At 32.4% G+C, this 23881-nt stretch overlaps 1 protein-coding gene across 1 annotated transcript; it reads right to left on the bottom strand.

Annotated features, from left to right (window-relative positions):
* Positions 1–274: 274 nt before the first annotated feature.
* On the bottom strand, positions 275–1389 carry LOC108478241 (uncharacterized). Its single transcript, XM_017780679.2, has 4 exons — positions 970–1389; positions 792–890; positions 557–709; positions 275–479 (listed from the first exon to the last, which is right to left on the bottom strand). Exons 1-4 carry the CDS (start codon positions 1201–1203, stop codon positions 438–440), a joined length of 528 nt encoding a protein of 175 aa, XP_017636168.1. The 5' UTR covers positions 1204–1389; the 3' UTR covers positions 275–437.
* Positions 1390–23881: the final 22492 nt, after the last annotated feature.

Genomic DNA, 23881 nt, shown 5'->3' with positions numbered 1-23881 from the left:
AAAATTTAAAATGATCTAAATTTATCTGTTATTATTTAGGTAAAGACTAAATTCTAAAAATAGACTAAATTTATTGTTTTTGACATATTATATTTTGAATTACTATAATTATTAAGAAATTATTTATATTATTTGTAAATCTATTTAAATTACATTCTTACTAGTTCGAATTTCAAATTTGCATATAATTTGAACAGCAGGAACCGAAAACTATGCCTAAAGTTGCCATGTGTAAAGCAAGTCAGCTCATGAAGAAATTGCTTGGCTTCTGAAATTGTTGGGGATTTTAATTTTTACCTTTACATTAAGCAAAGAACAAGGTAGAAAAAATAAACACAATGTTTAAACCATTACAAACCATATCCAATTTCTGTGTTATTCCAGGACTACAACATTTACTATAATATAAGCAAAGTTGGTCAACATCACGTGTTGATCTAACAACCTTCACTTCGATTTGGCTTGGATGAAACAAACACCTGATCATATGCACATCATTAAACAGATGGCCCTTTTAATTCTTTCTATTTGATAGAATTAAGCCCTAAATGAATACCTGATCATCTTCCAGGGTCGGAATCCAGTCATTAGTTGCTGGGTTGCTTTTGAAGATAGGCTTGCTGATTGCACCCTGCCCACTTTCCAGTTGAATATCATATCCATTTCCTTCACCTCCTTCTTTCATCATTCTTATGAATCCACTTCCTGTCTGTCATCCATAACCAAAAAACAAAACCCAATGAGAAATAAAATCACAAAGACACTGCAGTGTTCAGCCAAAAAACAACAACCGTGTGATGCTGTTTGTCAATGGAATTCATCTCCCTGTAATACTGTGTCTCCACAAACTCCTCTTGTTCCACTGTAGCTCCCCCCTCTGAGATCTTCACCTATGAAAGCAAAGCAAAGAACTGAACCCAAAACTTGAAAGACAAAGATGACGGGGGACAAGGTTAAGGAATTGCGTACCTGAGATTGAGATTGAAGGGACCGTAACTTGTCAAGCTCGGGTATGTTTTGGTCCACATCTGAAGGGGGATTGGAGGATGTCAAATATGGTTCACTCCGGTTGGGTTTGGTGGGTCGTTTTGGGACCATCGAATAGAACTGAGCTCTCACCTGATTGGTGATTCGTTGTTGTTGATCCCAGTCCAAAACTTCATCGCTCCGGCTTGGTTTAGTCGCCGTCCATTGACCCACCATCTTGATCTTTGATTATTTTTACAGTTGATGTTATTGATTGAATGAGAATGAGACTCTTGGTGGTGGAAAGGGTCAGCAACCTAATTAATATAGAGTGAATATAAAAATCGAAACTATGGGCTACAAATACCAGGTACATGTCGAACCCACCATCTTTCTTACTAGAACAGGCCGAATGTTTAAGTTTACCTTTTCTTTTATAATATCATTTTCATTTGAAAATTAAAAATTAAAAATTTTAAGCAAACGTCGCCTCATCTTGACAATTGTGAAGGATCTCTTTGATCCTAAACGCTTCACCAACAATCATATAGTCTTCTTCAATTTCATCGGTCAAAGCTTCAGCTTCTCCATGGCTATAATTTAAAATTTGTTGAAAAGAGAGAGAGATTGAGGATTTTCATTAGATGAGATTGTGTTTTGTTGTAAAAATATATATAAAAATAAAAATATTTATGTATTTATATATATTAATTTTTAAGAATTAATATCAAAATGATGAAATGTAATTTTGAGAGTTAATTTTTTAAATTATTATTAACTTAATATAATAAGTAAAAGTTAAGAGTTAGATTTGTTATCATATCAATTTTTTAACGGTTACGTCATCCTCTAATCCGATACTTAATGGAAATGGTTAAAAAAAAAACTTGATTAGTTGAGTAACCAATATAAAAAAATAATTATAGTTAAGTGACAAAAAAAAAGAAAACGTATCCATAATCGGGTGACCTATAGTGTAGTTTACTCAAAATTTTATATAAATTTTCAAGTGATGACATAATACAAGCTTAGAATGTTACATACAATGTTCTAATAACCGAACCTATAGTTGAATCAGTCTGACCATTAGTTCTCGATCCAACCAGTTTGATCGGTTCAATTACTAGACTAAAAATATTTAAATAAATAATTAAAAATTCATAATTTTTTTAAAAAATTATTAAACTGGTTCAACCTGTTCAACTACTAGTTTTTGTCCTAATTTTCAATTTTACCAGTTTTGAGTAATTTCTGATTCAGTCAATTTAACCTATTTGTTTGGACCAATATAGGGGTTGGTTCTCGGTTTAATCGATCTGGCCGATCAATCCAGTCATGTTCCAAGAATACTTGTCACATCATCAAATCTTGATGAAATCCAAGTTTAAGGATCAAAATGGATTTACTTGTCAAGTTCAGGGCAAATAATTATATTATTCTTTTTAATTTGTTCAATAAATCAACTTATACTCGAGTTTGACATTTTAATATAGTATTTATGTTCTTTTATTCATTGTGGTAATTGTATTGTTCAAAAGTTATATATTTAATATTGAAAGATAACGTGTTAATATTTTACTTGTTAAATTGAGTTTTAAGATTGATTTGATAAAAATAATTGTTAATATTATTATGTTTGATTTTTATGATTTTGTTAATAGAATAAATTAAGTGTTAATTGTGAATTTGTTTATTTTGTTGAATATAATATGATTACCATAACTTTTCAAGTTTTAGGGTAGATTTGATGAAAACTAATTGTTAATATTATATTAGTTAATTATGAATTTTCATTACATCAACCCTAAAACTCGAAAGTTAAACACTAAAAATTAACATTGTTATTTTAAAGTATCAAAATGTATACTTATGCGAAATACATGTATCACATTGGACCAAAAACACATATACCACGTTAGAAAAAGATTATCAAACTCAGATACCAAATGATGTATTAAACATTTTGAATTTAACAGAGCGTTTTAACCATTTTCTTAGAAATATATATATTTAATAAAAAAGATTAAACATCTAGGTCACATTTTAAATACAAAAAAACCTTCATTAAATAATTAAAAGAAAACATTTAAGTCTCTAAACAAAAACTGTAATCAATTAAGTCATTAATTGAAAGTTAGCAATCAATCAAACCCTTGAAATTTAGTTTTTTTTCGAAACCTTTACCGAACCACTACTTATCACCTCTCCTCAATCTATTCTTATCAATTCCTTTCGCATCACCTCTCATCAACTAAAATCGTTACTCACCACTCACTTTAAGCTACCAAACACTAACGACAAGTTTAATTTGCTCTAATTGAATAGAGTCAGAACTGAATAGTTGTTCGATGTGAATGGAGTAGAGAAGTAATAGATATTTCTTTGTTTGTTCGGTTGAATAGAATAGACAACAAATAATATTACAGAACAGTAAATGAATAGACGACAAATAACAAATGTGATCTTGGATTAGAAGTAATATTTTATTTATAATATAATATCTTATAGATTTTTAAAAGCATTATATTTATTAATAAAATAAAATATTATGATTAAATTATTAATAAAATTTATAAGATAATTTATAATTAAAATATATTAAAATATTTTCGAATAATAATATGTAGTAAATAATGATTAATATTTAAAGTACCAAATATAATATTATAATATAGATAAATATGATTAACACTATTTATTATTTATATCTATATAATTTTATTAATATTAATATTAGATTTTTTTTTCAAATATTCTCATATAATAAAAATAAATTCTTTAGGATATAACCGGCATTTGGGAAAATGTACAACAGCGGTTGCTGAGTTGTGGGGTGTAACACCCCAAACCCGGCCTGAAAGTTTGGCTCGAATCTGGCGTGTCACATTGAAGTGTTTTTCGGAAACCATGTTTCCATGAAAAACCCTTCTTAATAATTAAAAACCTGTACCCTTTTAAACCTTGTTAGAAAACCTCAATTGAATAACATTCTTAACAACTTTGTAAAAATCTGGCGATTCTGGAAGCTTAATTTAAAAAAAATTGCGGTTACGTGATGTTTTGAACAACAATAGTTGCTTTGGAAAATCGTGTTCTAATACTAGCAATTATAAGAACAATAAATAAAATTCCAAATTTGAAATCCAGGAAATTACAACGGCTTTACTACAACCCACATAAAAATATTTAAAAGTAATAATCAAAACTATAACATAAACAGTGTGTGTGGCTTCCTCCGAGCCTCTCGTAGCCCCGATCCGTCTAAGGCTGGAAATTACCTGAAAGGTTAATAAACGGGGTGAGTTTATGAAAACTCAGTGTGAAATCCCCTACTATATAAAAGGAACGATCGGTCATATAAAAGAATTAAAAGTTGGCCCCACCCTACTTACGAGTTCAAGATCAATTGGGCCTTAGCCCATTTTAACGAAAATACCGATGGGCTTTAACCCATTACGAATAAGAAACGTTATCAAAACTAGAATCGAATCGAATCGAATTAGGTGACGAATCGAATCGAATCGATGATCGTAATGTAATCAAAATCGAATCGATGATCGTAATGTAATCAAAAATCGAATGTGAATGCAATCCCAACCCAATCCAAATTATAACCAACCGCTACACTTCACCCGTACCAGCCCTACACTCAATGTGGGAATAGCTCAACCCACCCAAATTTCCCTACACTCCACATTCTGACATTCTTGCTCGGTTATCGATATTGTGACAGAGTCACCAGATATGAATATTGTGGCGAGCCACGAGCAGATATTTGTGGCATAGCCACGAAAGCGAATAATGTGGCAAAGCCACTTAACGTAATACTTGGCACAAAGCCATCGATAATTGCATTATGTTAGGCGCATAGCCATCAACTAGAGTAACATAACCGGCACACAGCCATAGGTAAATGTGATCGACACAGAGTCGTCAATAACCATATATTGGCACATAGCCTTAGGCAAATACGTTTGGCACACGACCATAATCAAAGTTGGCACGAGCCATATGTAGGTTGACACAAAGCCATAATCGAAGGCTTTAAGCCATCGGTAGTCAGTATCATGTTAGGCACATAGCCATCGGCGACGGTAATATAGTCGACACACGACCTCGAGTAAATATGATCAAGACTTTCGACCATTGATCGGTCCACGATCGTCTTGGGCGACCCGTGCGACCTTATCAAATCAGTACGAATATACGGCTCTTAAGCCTTCGGTGGACCCATAGTCGTCAAACAACCATGCGATCCTAACAGATCAGATCTTCCTCCGTACAAAATCCCAACCCATGCAACATGTTATGTATGCAGAATGTCATGCCCATATTTGAATCAAACAATCACAGTCAAGTCATTCATATACCAACATATATTCATAATCAAATTCGTCAACCACACAGTCCAAGTTAGTCACTTGGCCACAAGGGCAAAACAGTCATTTAACACCTTAGGGCCAAAATTATAATTTTACCCCACAAGGTATCTCGGTAATTCCACCCTACAGGGATATTTTAGTAATTCTACCCTACAGGGGTATTTCGGTAATTCTACCCTACAAGGGTATTGCGATAATTCTACCCTACAGGGGTATTTCAGTAATTTTACCCTACAGGGGTATTTCAGTAATTCTACCCTACAGGGGTATTGCGATAATTCTACCCTATAGGGGTATTTCGGTAATTTTACCTTATAGGGGTATTTCAGTAATTCTACCCTACAGGGGTATTTCGGTAATTCTATCCTACAGGGGTATTTTGGTAATTCTACCCTACAGGGGTATTGCGATAATTCTACCCTACAGGGGTATTCCGGTAATTCTTCCCTATAAGGGTATTCCGGTAATTTTACCCTACAGGGGTATTTCGGTAATTCTACCCTACGAGGGTATTGCGATAATTCTACCTACGAGGTATTTCAAGAATTCTACCCTATAGGGGTATTTGGTAATTCTACCCTACGAGGGTATTCCTAATTCTACCTACGGGTATTCCTAGAGAATATTAGGTAATTCTACCCTACAGGGGTATTCCGGTAATTCTACCCTACAGGGGTATTTCGATAATTCTACCCTACAGGGGTATTCCGGTAATTCTACCCTACAGGGGTATTTCGGTAATTCTACCCTACAAGGGTATTCCAGTAATTCTACCCTACAGGGGTATTTCGGTAATTCTATCCTACAGGGGTATTCCGGTAATTTTACAAACCAGGGGTATTTTGTTGATTTTATAAACCAAGGGTATTTTGGTGATTTCATAAACCAAGGGTATTTTAATAATTTTACAAACCAGGGGTATTTTGGTAATTTGGTAAACTAAAGTATTCTAAACAAGGATAACAATACGAATGGCCCTAAAGCCTATTCTCGGCCCAAATGGGCCCACACGCTCGTGTGGCCCTTTTAGCCCAAATCTAGCCACAGATATGAGATTCACCTAGCCTAGTCCAATATTTACTACACAATCAAACAACTTATCCAATTGGGCTCGTAGGCCCATTGGGCCCACATGGCCCTTTTCGGCTCATCGCGGCCCGAAGTAGCCATCCTACAGCTAGAGTAGCGAGAAATACACACCTGATTGGAGATTGGAGTTAATCCACGCTCCGAGCACTCTTAGTCGACGCCTAACCCAAACGAGCACGCTATAAAGCGAATGGGATCAGCCAAGAAAGGTACCTTTACTCTCCTTATGTTAGCTTCCCGATGTGGGATCCCTCCATCATCAGAGTTTAAATTCAACACCAACTCTTGCCGTCTCCTGTTAGCAAAATAAATACTCTTTGCTTGCCATGGGATTCGAACCCTGGACCTCTTTGCCACTTCTATGACGCAACCTTCCTGCCTCTTATGTGGCGCTACTTTGCCACTAGACCACAAGGCTTTTTGTGGCACAATTTCCCCAACAATATTCTTAAGGCCTACCTACTACACCCAAGGTTTGATTCACCTTAAACCAAAATTTTTGCTAGAGTCCAGATTTGAACTCAGGACTTCTCCAACACTTCTCAGCACACTTAACCATTAAAACAAGCCTTCATTAACGAAATTTACAAGCACAACAAAATATTATAAGCTGCCTTCAACCGCTCCTATGCTCAAGGCCCAAATTCTGCTCCTTCAGAAACAAGGATATGATGAGGTCATTATACAGTCTCATAGCCTTGAAAATGTTATTTCTATTTGTGACAGCAAGCCTGATGGTCCAAAAAGCTCCCTAATAAAGAGAATTCATCAAATTCTAGCATTTGAAGAGAAGTGATCCTTAAATTATATTCCAAGAGAGTCTAATCAGGTAGCGGATGCTTTGACAAAAATGGCTTTAATGAGGAGCGAAACTTTGTAGATTTTTGAAGAACCCCTTTTGGAACTCCAAGTGCTCTTGAAAGACGAATGTAGTTTTGATAATGTGACTAGAAATTAATTTTCTAGTACTCTGTTTTATTTACCCAAAAAAATAAAAATAAATTCTTAAAATTCCCTTAATTAAATTAGCAACAATTAATTTAATCACTTAAAAATTTAAGTGTTTCTAAAGTCAACAACAAGTTTATCTATGCCTTGGAAAATATACAAAAGGTTTTTAGTACATTTAAATTCTTTAAAATTAGTTAGAAGTTAAAATATTGCAATTTTTTAGCAATGCCTTGAGATATAGTGTTTTATGTCTCGAGACATAAAAATTTGAAATAAAAGTTTTGCTGCAAGGGTGCAGTGTCTTGAGACACTCCTTTAAATTCTCGAGAGATTTTTCTCAATCTCTTATGATATCTTTTTCAATGTCTCAAAACATAGAATTGCAGGCTGAATTAAATGCACGAAATCAATGTCTCAAGATATTTTTCTATGTAAATATGTTTAAAATAAGCTATGTGAACCAAATATGCCCATTACTAAGTGTACATGCCTTAATTAATTGATTTTGAGCATTTTGTTATTTGGTTGAAAAATGCATTTATGCCTACTTTCACAAGTCGCTTAGTGATTTTGATTTTTAAGCATATTTGTAACTCTTTAATTGTTTATATATATATATATATATTGTTGTAGGCCAATTTTGGCCTATAGAATAACAAACCCCTTAACCCACTTTACAAAAATCATTTAAACTAAATCTACCCAAACCCAGAACCCAAATATTTAACCCATCCTCAAGCCTAAATAAAACCTAAACTACTAGCCTAAATTAAACAAACCCTAACACACTAATTATCCCACAACCTTTTGTCAGAAACCAAAAACCCTAGCCACTTTGTCCCATTCGGCCACCTGCCCTCTGCCATCACCTGCCCACTACAGCACCGCCCCATCACATCCACCACCCTCTACACCTGCAAAATCGAAGAAGAAAAGACAGCAAATAATAGGAAATAGTTTGTAAATAAGGCTATAAAAGCCGAATGAAAAAAGAATTAGGGGGTTTTTTTTTTGGATCTTTGAAAAAATACAAAAAAATAATCTTAATATACATACAAGCAGTGATCTGAAGGAAGAAAAATACAAGAACAACACCATTGGGTAACCAAAATACTGATATCAAAAGTTTAAGGTGCTTTATTCTTTTTATTTCTTATTTATTTTCGAATTTGTATTTCTATGCATATGTACATATAAAAGTATTAAAAGAAAAAGATAAGAAAAGAAAAAAATAATAAATAAAAAAAAAAGAAAAAATTTTACCTTTTGGAATTCCGGCCACCGCACGCGTTGGCCGGCGACGGTGGCCGGTGGCAGACTGCGGCAGTGACCGGTCAGGGGACCTCACCGAAACCTGGACCTGCAGAGAAAACAAAGAAAAAATTTTAGTTTTTTTTTTTGAAACAGATAACAAATGATTTGAAAGCAAAAATTTTAACTTATATAGACGTTACAAAACGACGTCGTTTTGGTTGGCACTCATAAGCCCCAAAATGGCGCCGTTTCACTCTGCCCGACCCGATCCGGCTTTGACCCACTAGGATCTGCGTGTTTTTGTGCGGAAGGGCTATTTGCGCTTTTGGCCCTTCCGCTTTGTCGTTATTTTACAATTAAGTCTTTTTTTAGTTTTAATTTTTCCCCGAAGATTATGCTTGGATTCCAATCAAGTCCCTCGTGATGCTGCGCGTTTTGGAGGAGTGGTTAATTGACCGATCTGGTCTCTCTTATTTGTTTGCACGTGCAATTTAGTACTTTTTGCTTTTATTTCTTTTAAATTTGCCCCAAACTTTCTTTTTCAATTTCGATTTAATCCTTTTTAATTGTTTAGCTATTTTGTTATTAAAGTAGTTAATTTTATTATTTTGCTATTATTTATATGACTATTTCCTATTATTATTATTGTTGTTAATATCAATCTATTACTATTTTAAAATATTATCATTCCCTGTCTTTTATTTTTGTAATTTAATGCATTAGTATTGTTATCTTTATTTTTGTTTTATTTTTTTATTTTTATTTTTATTGTCGTCATTAATATTATTATTATTATTATTATTATTATGATGTAATAATGTATACTTTTTATGTACGTATATGTATATACATGTTTATATATATGGTGTTGCTTTATTACGTTATTTTAATATCTTTATTACATTTGTTTTTATATTTTAACATTATTATTATCATGATTACTATATATTAGTGTATAATTTTTTTATATATGTATATGTTTTAATATATTTATGTATATACTTATGTAGCATTATTATTAGTCGTTTTATTCTTAATATTTATATATTATGTAAATATTTTAATATTATATTATATATATCTATATATTTTTCGTATATATTATGTATATATGTTTTCAATATTGTATTTTATATATATTATTATGTATATATTTTAACATTATTAGTTATACATCTTTTACACTATTTTATGTATATTTCTAACATCATTATTATTTATATATATATGTGTGTATTTATATAGCGTATGAATAGTTTTTTTATATTATTATCATTTCTAATATATATATTATATATATATTTTATATATTATGTATGTATTTTAATGTTATTAGTTACATATATTTTTATACTATTTCATGTATGTATTTTTATATCATCTTATGTATGTATACAAATACTATGTTATATATATATATAATATAAATTTTAATACCATATTATGTACGTATTATTATTATATCTATTTTATCCCTATCATATTTATTGTTAATACTAGTACATACATTTTATTATATGAGTATATATATACTTTTATATATAGTATTATTTTCAGTATATCATTATATTTATTATTATACCTATTATTTTCACTATTATCACTTATCATTTTATTTTAATATTATTATGTATATATTTTTCATATATGTCATGTACATACATTTTCAATATTTATTTTATATATACATGTATATATTATGCATATATTTTAACCTTACTAGTTATATTTTTACTATCTTAGATATATACTTCAAACACTATATATAGTATATTTCTAACACTATTACTATTCATATATATATATATATATATATATTTTTTTTTACTTACATACTCTTAATACCATTATTATATGCGTATACATATACATTCACTTGCTTCCATTTCATGTTTAATTCTCATATTACGTTTAATATCGCATACATCTTTATCGTTTTTAATATTATTGTCACATTTATTATTTGCTTCAATATGTTTCTAGCTCTTTCTTTTATTTATTTTTATTTCATGTCAATTTGCTTTGCATTACTTCGAGAATCTTATTCTTGTTTTCTAATTAATTTCAATACATGAGGCAACATATCGGTTTAACACTAAGTCGTTGATTTCATCGCTATGTTGGGTGAATCACATCGGCTCGTGTTAAAAACGGAACACCTTTCTAACAAATCAAAATTTAAAAATTCTCGTCTTTTCAATCGGATCACGATTAAATGTTACATTGAACTCGTATTTTTGAAAATCAAGACAACATGTGTTTAATAAAGATACCAATTTTGGGCGTCGCAAGGGTGCTAATACCTTCCTCGTGCGTAACCGACTCCCGAACCCTATTTTTTCTCTGGATTTTCGTAGACCCAAATTTGGTCTTTTTTTATCAAAAATAAAACTTTTGGTTAAAATGAAGATTTATTAGGTGTTCGATCACACCTAAGAAAAAGGATCAGTGGCGACTCCCTTTTTAATAAAACCGAAAGTCGGTTTTCAAATTTTCAAATAACCGCCTCAATTAGCGACCAAAAGCGAAAATTTTTTTTATGTCGCTACATATATATCTTATGCTTTATTTAACATGTTATAATACCAGAGGTGATCATGGGCCGGGCTGGGTTCGGGCCGGACTCAACTAAAAATTTAGGCCCATTCATTGTGCTCGGGCCGGGTCGGGCCCAAAAAATGGGTTTAAAATTTTGCCCAAGCCTGACCCAAATAAAAATACTAAAACCAGACTGGCCCCCCCATATTTATTTTTATATTATTTATATAATTTTAAATATATATAATACATCAAAATACTAAAAATTAAAACAAATATTTTCCAACAAATTGAAAATAAATTTTAAAAAATATGTAGACTTAAATAACACTAAGATAGATGCAACTTAACAAGCAAATACCTCTAAAATAATAATAAAATTAACAAATGTCTTTAAAATAATAACAAAATTAATAAAAAATAAGTTTTATACAATATCCAAATAATAACAACAAAATAGGAGCAACTAATAGTAATATGGTAGCAAAATAGAGAGAAAACAACAAGAAAAATAACATTCAAAAACAAAAAAAAAATAAGCAGAATTTTTGTCATTTAGTGAATTCGGGGCAGGCCGGGCCGAGCCCTGGCAAAAAATACCTTACCCGAGGCCCGGCCCATTTTTTAAACGGGCCTCATTTTTTGTCCAAGCCCATTTTTCAGGCCTATATTTTTTCCTAAACCCTCCCACATTTCGAGCGGGCCTTCGGGCCGGGCCGGGTAACCCGACCCATGAGCAGGTCTATATAATACTTATATAGATTGTTTGTCACTATTTTTGAATGATTTTTGCTCAAAATTTTTGTGATTTTCTAATAATGTCTTAGAACTTGAAGAACATGTTTCAAGTCATTTGCCTAGAAAAACCAAAGCATATTTTTTATGTTTCTTATCTTGATTTATTTTTCAAATTGACTCTATAACCCCCTCCATCCGATTTGATCAACCAAATCTGAGTATTGGGTGTTACCTTGTGACAACCCGAATTAGGGCCTAATCGGAATAGTGGTTTCGTGACCACAAATCCGAGATAGAAATAATTGTTTTATAATTATTTTGGGGTTTATGATATGATTGCATGATTGTGTGAAAATTTCGTGATGAAATTCTATGCCTAAAGTACTTAAATTGAAAGTAGGGACTAAATCGAATAAGTTGCAAAATTTGCATCCCAGAAGTTTTTAGTATGAAATTGTTTTGGAATATTAATTAGGAGGTCTTAAATAGCAATTTGACCAATTTTAAGTTCATGGAAAAATTAGGACATGGAAGGAATTTTTGAAAGTTTAGTAAGGAGGGGCATTTTGGTCATTTGGATATTAAATGAAATAAAATGGGAAAAATAACACAAAATTGATCATCATCCTCCTTAGTTGCTGCCGAATTCTCCCTCTCTCCATAGCTAGGGTTTCTTCAATTTTCAAGCTCCATAGTAAGTGATTCCAAGCCCGTTTTAATGTTTTTTACGTTTTTGGAATCCGGAAGCTCGATTAAGCTTATGCTAGTAATAATTTAACCTAGGGTTCACATTTGGAAAAATACCCATAGGTGAAGTTTGTGTATTTTGATGTTTTATGATAGAATATGAGGTTTTAAATTATGTTAAATAACTTGTGCTACTCGGTTTTAAGTGAAAACGAGTAAAAGCAAGATAATCGGTAAAAATACCTATTGTTCATAACTATATGATAGAGTGAGAATTTGATGTTGTTGTAGAAGAGAAAATGTTCAGCATATCATAAAATATAAGAATAAGGGCTGAAATTAAATTCCAGAGCCTAGGGGCAAAATTGTAATTTTGAAAAGTTAGGGGTAAAATGTAATTTTTCCATGATGTGATTTTGGATTAAAATAAATAGTATGAGTATTAAATGAGCTAAATGTGTTATTATAGATCAAGAAAGACGCGAATTGATCTCGAGCAGGGAAGGAAAAAGTTTTGGACTAAATTGCAAAATTTCCACATTTTGCACCAAGGTAAGTTTGTATGTAAATATTACAATAATTTCATGTACATTCTTATATTTCAGCCTATTATATAAATATACTAGCTGATGTTAAAATATAAATCGACTATTGGAAGAATGGAAATAAATATAGAGAGAGATCCGGTTGAACATTCTGAGAGATCGAATGAAATAGAGGGCGTAGCTAGGTCACATGTATGATGCTGAGTGCACATCATGTGTACAAGAAAGCTACGAGACACCACAGAGTAGCTAGGTCACATGTGTGATACGAGATGTATCCCATGTAGACAAGAGAGCTACGTGAAAGATAAATGTAGCTAGGTCGCATGCTTGATTCCAAGTGAAGGACACCATGTAGACAAGAGAGCTACGAGACAAATCGGTTGGGTCGCATGAGTGGTACTAAGTGTTCACCATGTGTACAAGAGAGCCGAACTAAGCGAAGTATGATGGTGGGGTGTGTCTTTGAAACCATTAAATATCGAGGATTGATCCGAATTGTTCAACAGGATGGTTTTGTGGTGATATTGTGGTTTGGACCTACACTTATGGTGAATGAAATGTGGTGAAAATGATTGTGGTATATACATATATAAGATAAAATGAGGTTAGCATAAAGAATGTGTGAAAGAGTGAAATTAGCATTAAAACTGTTTTTAGATGGTAGCAGTGACGTGATTTTGAAAAATCACCAAAAATAGGAGGAATATAATTAGAGGTTGAATGAGATGTGAAATTAAAGTTTAATGAGTCTACTTTCATATAAAAGAAACAGAGCAAGCAAAGGAATTCTATATTTTGAGATATTTACAATTGTATGTGACTTGCTCAGGATGAATACGTGATCCCTGTTCCAACTTTGAAAAATCATTAAAAATTGTACAAAGCAAATTAATAAATATAGTTTACATGCCTAAATTCCTTATTGAGACTAGTTTTAAATGAAACAGACTTCAGGTTGTTTGAATTGTGTACTGAGAGAAATTCAATTTGTAGTGAGCAGAGGTCGATCGATCGAGCTGTGTAACAGGGAAACTTTAACTAATAAACTGTACTAATCGGCTGAACCAAAAATTATAGAAAAATTAGAAAAAAGCTTTATGAGTCTAGATTCAAGGAAATTTTACGGATTTGAATTTCGAGTTTTGTAACTCGAGTTATGATTTATTTAGTGAATATGACGCAGCAGAGACAACTTAATCAAAGTGGAATGAATAGTGAAGTTAAAGTAGATATACTTGAATTGTTGTGTAAACATGTTAGATTTTTTTAATTAGTATTTACATACTTACTTACTAAGCTATAAGCTTACTTTGTTTCTCTCTTTTGTCTTATAGTGTTCTTGACTTGCTCGGGAGTTAAGGATCGTGAAGATCTATCCGCACTATCATACTTTAGGGTATTTGAACTAAACGTTTTGAATTATGGCATGTATAGTAGGCTTAATTATTTTGTTACGTGTCATATTTGTCTAGGTTTAAAATATTAGTTACAGTACTCGACCAGCTAATTTGTACAAGCCATTAAAGTTGGCTAATATTGTTCAAGACATATATTATACGATGCACTATCAAATTGGATGACATATTTATATTTCGGTTATGTTTAATGGTATGTGTTATGTTCTGGTAATACCTTGTATCCTGTTCCGGCGACGGTAACGGGTAAGGGGTGTTACATACCTCCTAAAACAAATATAGCCTAGACTTTTGTATTTGTCGATAAATGAGATGAGTATGACTTGATAAAATTTCTTTAATCTTTTTTACTGAAATACGTCATTTTACTTATTATGTATAACTCCTTGCATAGTGTAAAATCATGCTTACGATATGAATAATACAATCATTGTTCTAGCCTCACTTCTATCACTAAATAGAATATTAAATTTTGTGCGCAAACATAATCTTTGCCATAAGACTTCTCATATAAACTCATATGTTATCAATACTTCTAACTAGTCATATGTTTTTCCTAATTCTTCCTTGGGTGTGGATCATAACCCCGTCACAATATTTCTCTTATCTGTATGCATATCAACACGAGTCGCTACTCCCCTAGCGTAGCTTTGGTATCGTCTCTCTCGCTTTCCATTTTTCTAACATGTCCTGCAATAAGAGGCATCCATAATAAGTTAACAAGAACTAGTGAGACATTATCATACATTCATTTATCATAACATAGGAAACTAACTTCTCACTTCATTTTATAAAACTAGATGGATACTTACTAGGATTAGCATTACATTTATTAAACATTTTCTATAGCACCCCTAACCCCTTTTCGTCGTCGGATTAGGATCACGGGCATTGCTAACAAATCAAAACAAATAATCAATCATAATTAAACATGTAAGCTAACCATTAACATTATAGTAAATAGGGGCAGGTCACGTCAATCTAATATTTTTATACTAGAATCTTATAAAATCAAATAATGTATCATACTATGCAATGCTAGACTTGGTCTTCCACTGTCTACACTCTTATCACAATTTATCCCTTCTTGAATGCTAGAAGTCGAATACATACAAGACTATTCCAATTATTAGCATTAGAGTACTAGTCCACACTCTGACTATATTTTTTTATCTTCGATGGTGTTAGTAGAATGCACTTAATTTAAGTTTGCTAATTCATTCCAAATTAGAGTAAAAGTTACTCTTACAACCCCTATTTCGAGTCTATTAGCCCCTAAAATTAGTTTAAAAATAGGTAGGGACTAATTTGAAACAATTCTAAAAGTTTAGGGCTATTTTCAAAACATTTCTAAAAATAGGGGACACACGACCGTATGGAAATGCCCCACGCTGTGTGACTCTCGAAGTTAGGATACACAATCGCGTCCCAACCCGTGTCCTTGCCCATGTAACTCACTGACTTGAGACACATGGTCATGTCCTAGCCCCTCAGCTCGTGTAACTCACTGACTTGGGTCACACGGCAATGTCTCAGGCCGTGTCAGCCCATGTGAAAATCGCCCTTATATTATTTTTCAACACACCCAAGGCACACACCTGTGTGTGTTACTCGTGTGTGGCACACGACCGTGTGGCGGACCGTGTGCACCTATATGTACCTTAAAACTCAAGTTTACCATTTCTAACTTACTTGGACACTGAGCAACTCAATTTACAATCATTTGACCTACTCAAAACACGATTAAACATGCTCAAAATATACCAAATCCATCATCTAATATGCCTAACCAATGAACCCTCACTGGTACCACAATTTATATGTTCAAACATTTCAACAATGCATCACCCATTCAAAACTTTCATCCATACCAAATTTACCAATATTGAACTAACATTTAGCTACATAGGATATCAAGCTTTAAAACTAAATACATATATCAAAACTTAAATTCAACTATAACATATATACATATAAACATCGAATAACGTCAATCTAATATTTTCACACTAGAATCTTATAAAATCGAATAATGTATCATGCTATACAATGCTAAACTTGTTCTTCCACTGTCTACACTTTTATCACTATTTATTCCTTCTTGAATGCTAGAAGTCGAATATATACAAGACTATTCCAATTATTAGCATTAGAGTATTGGTCCACACCCTGACTATATTTTTTTTATCTTCGATGATGTTAGTAGAATGCACTTAATTTAAGTTTGCTAATTCATTCCAAATCAGAGTAAAAGTTACTCTTATAGCCCCAATTTCGAGCTTATGGGACACTAAAAATAGTTTAAATACAAGATGAGACTACTTTGAAACAATTCTGAAAGTTTAGGGTCATTTTCAAAAAATTCCTAAAAACAAGGGGCATATGGCTATGCGGAATTGATACGATCACATCCCAGAGTGCACCTAACTCGAGCAAGGATCCATTAGAGCTGCCCCAAGGCCCTATCACACGAGCTCGAGCCAAGCTATTTAAGGAGGCCATTTCGGCCTTAGTCAATCAAGTATGGGGTTAAACGTTGGCTGAACATATTGAGAGAGCTTGGACCAACTCAACAAAGACTCATTGCAATCTCTTGCAAGTAGACCTCAGCTCACATTCAGCTCCACGAGCTTAGCTCAGCTCGTTTGAGCTCATCCTTATTTCTTTCTAGCTTATTTGCTTATTTGTTGGAATAAACTAAGTGTCTACTATTAGATAGTTAAATTTGTTTCAGCTCATTAATACATTTCTTAGCTCATTACAGCTTATTAGATGTGTTTAATATGTTTTATGTTAGCCGAATTAATATGTCATGTTTTATGTCAATATTTAATTTGTGTTAGCTTAATTATGTGTTATTAATGTGTCTAAGTAAAGCATGAATATATTTTGTCATAATTCATCCGAATTAAACTTTTCATGAATCAATTTAATGTGTTAATTGGATTTATGTGTAGCCAAATGCATGAAGGAGATTTAATGCAAGGTGCATGAATGGCGGGCTACAATGTAGAGAGAGATACATGCATGGATGGCTTCAATACATGGTGTGCTAATTATTTGGCTTCTCCAAGCACCTTTTTGGCCAAAGGTTAGCTGCACATTTAAGCTCCCAAGTTGGCTAGTTAGCTTTCCCAAGCTACTTGAATGATTTCACATCAACCGAATTAATCCATTCACACAAGAGAGCTATTTGGTTTTGTGCATTTACACATGGATGGCCCTTCAAGTTCAGTGTTCACATTTCTAACGCCTATTGCACTCGCCTAGCTGCTAATTTAATTCATCCATCCATTCAGCTGATCAAGGCAAAGCAATTAAGCTCATGGCCAAACCTAGACATGCCCAGTCAATTTCCAAATTCTTCCAAGTTCATTCAGCTGAATGTCCTTCATCTAGAAGCTGTCTAGTGGCATTCCAAAGGCTGAATATAGATATGGAATTCTTATGGTTTTCTTCTAGAACTTTTTAGCTCATATAAAGCAGAAATACTTATTCATTAAGTCACTAATGTACCTATTCGGCTAGCCTTAGGTTTTTCCTATAAATACTTTGTTCTTTGCTATTTGTAGGGACTTTCTGCCAATTTGAATGAACATTGAGTTGTTTGTGAGGTTTTCCTCTCTCAAGTTTCATCCGAGACTCAGCTTGAATTATCTGCTAGTCAGTGGCATCAACCTGATTCTTCTTTCGAACTTATCACTCTCGTAGTGTGGCGTTCACGCAACCTTATACCTTTGGTTCTTACCTTGCTAAGTAATGGGTTAGGGTCCCCTATCTTTCATCACCGAACCACCTTAAGTCATATAAGCCTCGGGTCAACACTCTTCTTAGTGTTGGTTCGTCCTTGACACTTAAGTTCGATTTCCATCCCATCTAACTATCAACTTTTCATTTTTTTTTCTTGGTTAGCCAAACCTAAATCCACAAAAACTTAGCCAATTCAAGCCTATTCTTCATTCTTAATTTCCATACTTAGCCAATACAAACATATTTCATGTTTGGAATGATACTTCCTCGTTCGACGATCGGGCATTGTAACAGCCTGATTTGAGCCTTAGTCGGAACAACGGTTTCGGGACCACAAATTTGAAGTTGGAGAAAATTTTTTATTATTAATTTGGTGTTATAGCATGATTATATGAGTGCATGAAAAATTTGATGAATTAATTGTAGCGTTTGGGGGCTTAATTTCGAAAAAGGACCAAATCACAAAAGGGTAAAAGTTTTATTTTACTAGTTAGATATACCAAATAGCTAGAGAACCAAAATTGGGGGTCTTTAAAGTGAAATTAAGCCTTTAAATGAGTGATGTCCGGCCATGAGACAAGGAATTAAAATAGTCAAAATGGTTAGGTGAATTTTGGTAACCAAATTGACTAGAAATAAAATAAAATAATCAAAGAATGATATCATCTCTTTCTCATATTCTTCTTCACCAAAATTTTCAGCAAAAGTAAGGGTTTTGAAGCTTTAAAATTTCAGCCAAGCTATCTTCCTGCAAGTAAGTGATTTAGATGTCTATTTTTGATAATTTTGTACTTTTGGAACCCTTGTAGCATGAGCTAGCTAATGGAGGAACTATTTTGTGAAATGGTTGATAATCTAGGGTTTTTCCATGACAGAATTTATGTTGTTTGCTGAATTTTTATGGAAGAAAATGAGTCTTGGTTGTGTAATAAACAACTTTTGTGAAAGAAGTTTGCATGAAAACACCTAAAAAGGGCTATTTTGTAAAGTTGTAAAATAAGTTGTAAATGTATGAAATAATTGAAATTGTGAGTTGCTATAGTCATAAAAAGAATTTGACTAGGCTTGGTAAAGGATGAAATTCAAAAAAAATCGATTTACGAGCCTAAGGGCAAAATCGTAATTTTTGTAAAGTCTAAGGGGAAAATGATCATTTTGCAAAATTGTGAATTATAGAATGTTTTAATTAATTTAATGATTAAATGAGTGAATTTCATCATGTTAGATCAAGAAAATCGAGATTTGGGCTTAAATCAGAAAGTAGGAGGTTATGGACTAAAATGGAGTAATTAGCCGGAATTGCATTCGAGGTAAGTCCGTGTGACTAAATAAGCATGTTATCCATGTTATTGTTAAAATTAATTGAAATCTATCTTGCTTTGGTTATATTGAATTATATGTTGATGATATTGAATTAGGTGCCCAAATGTCAAAATTTTCGAACGAGATTTTTACAAAATAGTTCTATAAAACTGTAGACCATCAAAATATAAGAAAAATGGATTTTTCTATGTCGGATTCATAGTCCCGAAACCACTGTTCCAACTAGCCCCAAAATCGGGTTGTTACAATCGAGCTTCCGATAATCTGAAAAGTAAAAGAAAATAATTACGTAAGCAATGAATGCTTAGTAACCTCGTATAGTAACCTCGTATAAACTTTAATCAAATTAATCCATTTCATTATTAAATTTACACTTATCAAGAATAAACATTTACTGATACCACACGATTCAAGAAACCATATTCAACAACTCACAAAATGAGTAAATCCATAGCATCACTTATAGTAGAGTTTTAAATAACATTATACTCTTCCAAATTTTTTTATTCTCATTTTTATTTCTTTACTTATTACACCCATTCCAAATGCATAACATACAAGTCATAAGCATATCATACCACCGTACCCACAAGCTAGTGCATGCAAACATAACCCTTTTCAAATTAATAACATAATAAGCCATTTCGTAAAAAAATTGCATAACTTAATACTTACCACTCTTTCATGAGTACAAGTATATTTTCATTTGAGCACTTACCATTTCATTGTATCTTATAATTAAACATATTATCATTCAACCGATAGTTTGGCACTTGCCTAAGCATCAAACAACAACACTTGTTAGCGTATGTGAACATATTTCATATAACTTCAACATCAATAACCTTAATATCTCAACATGTTACACTTGAGTTTATTACTCGTCTCAACTTACATAATTTCCATGTATCAACATATCAAGATATTGATATATATACATATCATAATACATATCATTATCTTACCATTTCTTCATATACATATATCATTCAAGACAACTCCCGATATTTTACCTTTCGAAGAACGACTTACAGATTTGAGTACATCATTAACAGAAGCTCGAAAGCTGAACAGAAGCTCATAAGAGCTAGACAGAAACCCATAAGGGTTGAACAAAAGCTCGTAAGAGCTGAATGGAAGCTCATAAGAGATGAATAGAAACTCATAAGAGTTGAATAGAAGCTCAAAGAGCTAAACGGAAACTCATATGAGTTAAACAGAAGCTCGTAAGAGCTTAACAAAAAGTAAAACACAAGCGTTCGCAAAAAATGCTGAACCTCGGTTTACTTAGGTGATTTTCTGTCATTTTCCTCCAATGCTGTCAATTCGCCAAATCACGAATGTACTCAAATCCCGCGTTCAATCCAAACTGAGTATTAATTTCGATAATATTTTTCCAACAATAATTCAATTCCAACAACAGAACACACATATATATATATATATATATATATATATATTACCAATCACCAATTAACATTTACTTTAATCAAAATTATACAAAATACAGTTCATACGAACTTACCTGGTTAAATTGCAAAAATACCAATATTTAGGGGTATTTTGGAAATTTTTCATTTTTCTCGATTTTCCACTCGACCTTGATCTAAATTAATAATTTCATTCAATATATTAATTTATACAATAAAACAATTCACTTCATGCAATTTGGTCATTTTTACAAAATTTCCCCTAAAGTTTTACTTTTATTCAATTTAGTCCCTAAGCCCAAAACATGCAAATTAACCATTTTTAATACAAATCTATGCTAGATGAATATTCATGGCACTCAATACAGCCCATTTTTGCAATAATTTCATAACAACTCTTGTATTTTTACTATTTCAACAATTTAGTCCCTAATCGGGAAATTCATCAAAAATCACTTAATAAAATATTTTTAATTAATAACTAATATCTCAATTTCATCATTTAACATAAAAATCATATAGATTCATCAATGAAAGTATCCAAAATCTTTAAAAAAAATAAAAAACTAAGGTAAGATTTAGTTGGACCTAATTGTAACAATCTCAAAAACATAAAACTTATAAGAAATGGGAAAAAATTGGACTCAAATGAAGCAAACATGAAAAACCAGCTCAAGGAGCTCTCCCCATGCGTGTTTGAAGCGAAATTGAAGAAGAAATGTCTAGAAATCCTTTTAAAATTCAATTTGGGTGTTTTAATTTCATTTTAATTACCATTTTGCCATTAAATGGCTTTATTTTATTATTTTCTTCTCTTATGCCTCCTCATCCTTTTCATTTAGGTATAACTGCTATTTAGGTCCTTCTTTATTTATTAACCATGTCATTTAATCACTTAATTATTATAATTAGTAAGTTTTGTACCTTTTTCAATTTAGTCATTTTTAATTAATTAACTATCGAAACGTAAAAATTTTCCAACGAAAATTTATTACCACCTTAATGCCACTCCATAAATATTTATAAAAATATTTACGGCTTGATTTATGGAAACGAGGTCTCGATACTTTATTTTCTAAAACCACTTGACCTAAATTATTATTATAAAACACAAATTATCAATTCAAAGACCTTTTTAAAATTCATATTTGACTCGTAAATATTAAATAATAATATTTATAAGCTTACTTGTCAAATTTGGTGGTGTCGAACCACTATTTTCAACACCACTGAAAATCTGGCTGTTACACGTAGACTTGGATAAATTAGAATCTAATAGGTTAGATAAAAAATGCTCTATTCATGATTCAATTATATCTAAAAAATAATGTGTTACAGGAGGTTTGATGGATAAAACAACATTCACCTTATGAAAAACAAAGTTTCTAGCTAACCGATTGGTGTTGAAACAACGTCTGTACATGTTTTGCATGGATGAAAGTGAGCACCTTAAAGGTCATATCAGTCAATTTATTACTCTTTTGATTGATTTAAAAAATATTGAGGTTTAGTTTGACGATGAAGATCAGACTATGCTATTATTGTGTTTTTTACCCCCTTCATACAAGTCTTTCAAAGAGACCCTAATTTATGGCAGAGATAATCTCTCACTCGAGAATGTGAAGGGTCATATGTTGAGCAAAGATAAACTCGACAATGAGTTTGGTTAGGATAGCAAGTCAGATAGGCAAGTCTCAATTTTGGTAGCACTAAGGAAGCAAGACAAGGTATGTCGCTATTGTAAGAAGTTAGGTTACGTCAATGCAGATTGTTATAAACTGTGAAATAAAAAGGTTGCAGAGAGCAACGAGGAAGGTTTAACTAGTGTTAATTTGGCCAATGACAAGGGTGATAATTTCTTGTTGGTGTCAACAAGTGAAAGCTCTGAGCTTACATCTGAGTAGATCTTAGATTCGAGGTGTTCTTTCCACATGTGTCCCAATGAGGACTGGTTCTCCACATAAAGTTCAGTTAAAGGAAGACTTGTGCGCATGAAGAATGGTTCACCCTGTAAGGTAATCAGTATTGGTACTATTTAGATTAGGATGCACGATGGGACAATTAAGACACTGTCAGATGTCAAACATGTGCTTGACTTAAAGAAAAATCTTATCTTCTTGGGAAATTTGGACTTGAAGGGTTGTATAATTAACATCTAGTCAAACGACATTAAGGTATCCCGTGGGGCCCTCATTTTGATGGAAGGTAAAAAGATTGATAGTTTTTATGTTCTGGAAGTATCAACGGTGACCGATGAAATAGGATGTCCCTCGTCTGTTAAGAATTCGAAGTCGACTCCTTTAAAGCGAAGACAACTTGGTCATAGGAGGGAAAAATATATAACCGTTTCATATAAGAGAGGTTCTGTTTTGGATGTAGGTTTTGAAAAGATAGGGCACTATGTTTGTGGAAATCAGACCCTAGTCAGTTTTGATTAGGTAGTGCACAAGTCGAAGACTAGAAGACTTTTAACTTCTAAGTACAACTTTGACTCAATTAATATCCTACATAGTTCGAGATAAGCTCGTGGCGGACTTTGGCAAAGAAGGCGTTGTGGCAAGTCAAGGTAGAGATTTGTGGAGTTATGCCTCATATTTTTCGACTTTTCTTCTCCCAGTTAAACTCTATTTTTAGTTTCCCACTTAAACTATGATTAGTGTAGATTATTTTAATATTATTTGACCTACGAATTTAGAATATAAATAGATTATTTTCTACCCTAGAAAAAATTGAGCCCATTACACATTTAGATATTAACTTTTACAAGCTTTCAAAGAATTTTGTGTTTACGTTTTGAGGGATTCTTATTT

Source organism: Gossypium arboreum, chromosome 12 (genome assembly GCF_025698485.1).
Source record: "Gossypium arboreum isolate Shixiya-1 chromosome 12, ASM2569848v2, whole genome shotgun sequence".
Taxonomy (NCBI): domain Eukaryota; kingdom Viridiplantae; phylum Streptophyta; class Magnoliopsida; order Malvales; family Malvaceae; genus Gossypium; species Gossypium arboreum.
The sequence above is the reverse complement of the archived record's forward strand: the minus strand, read 5'-3'. Positions and strand labels throughout refer to the sequence as shown.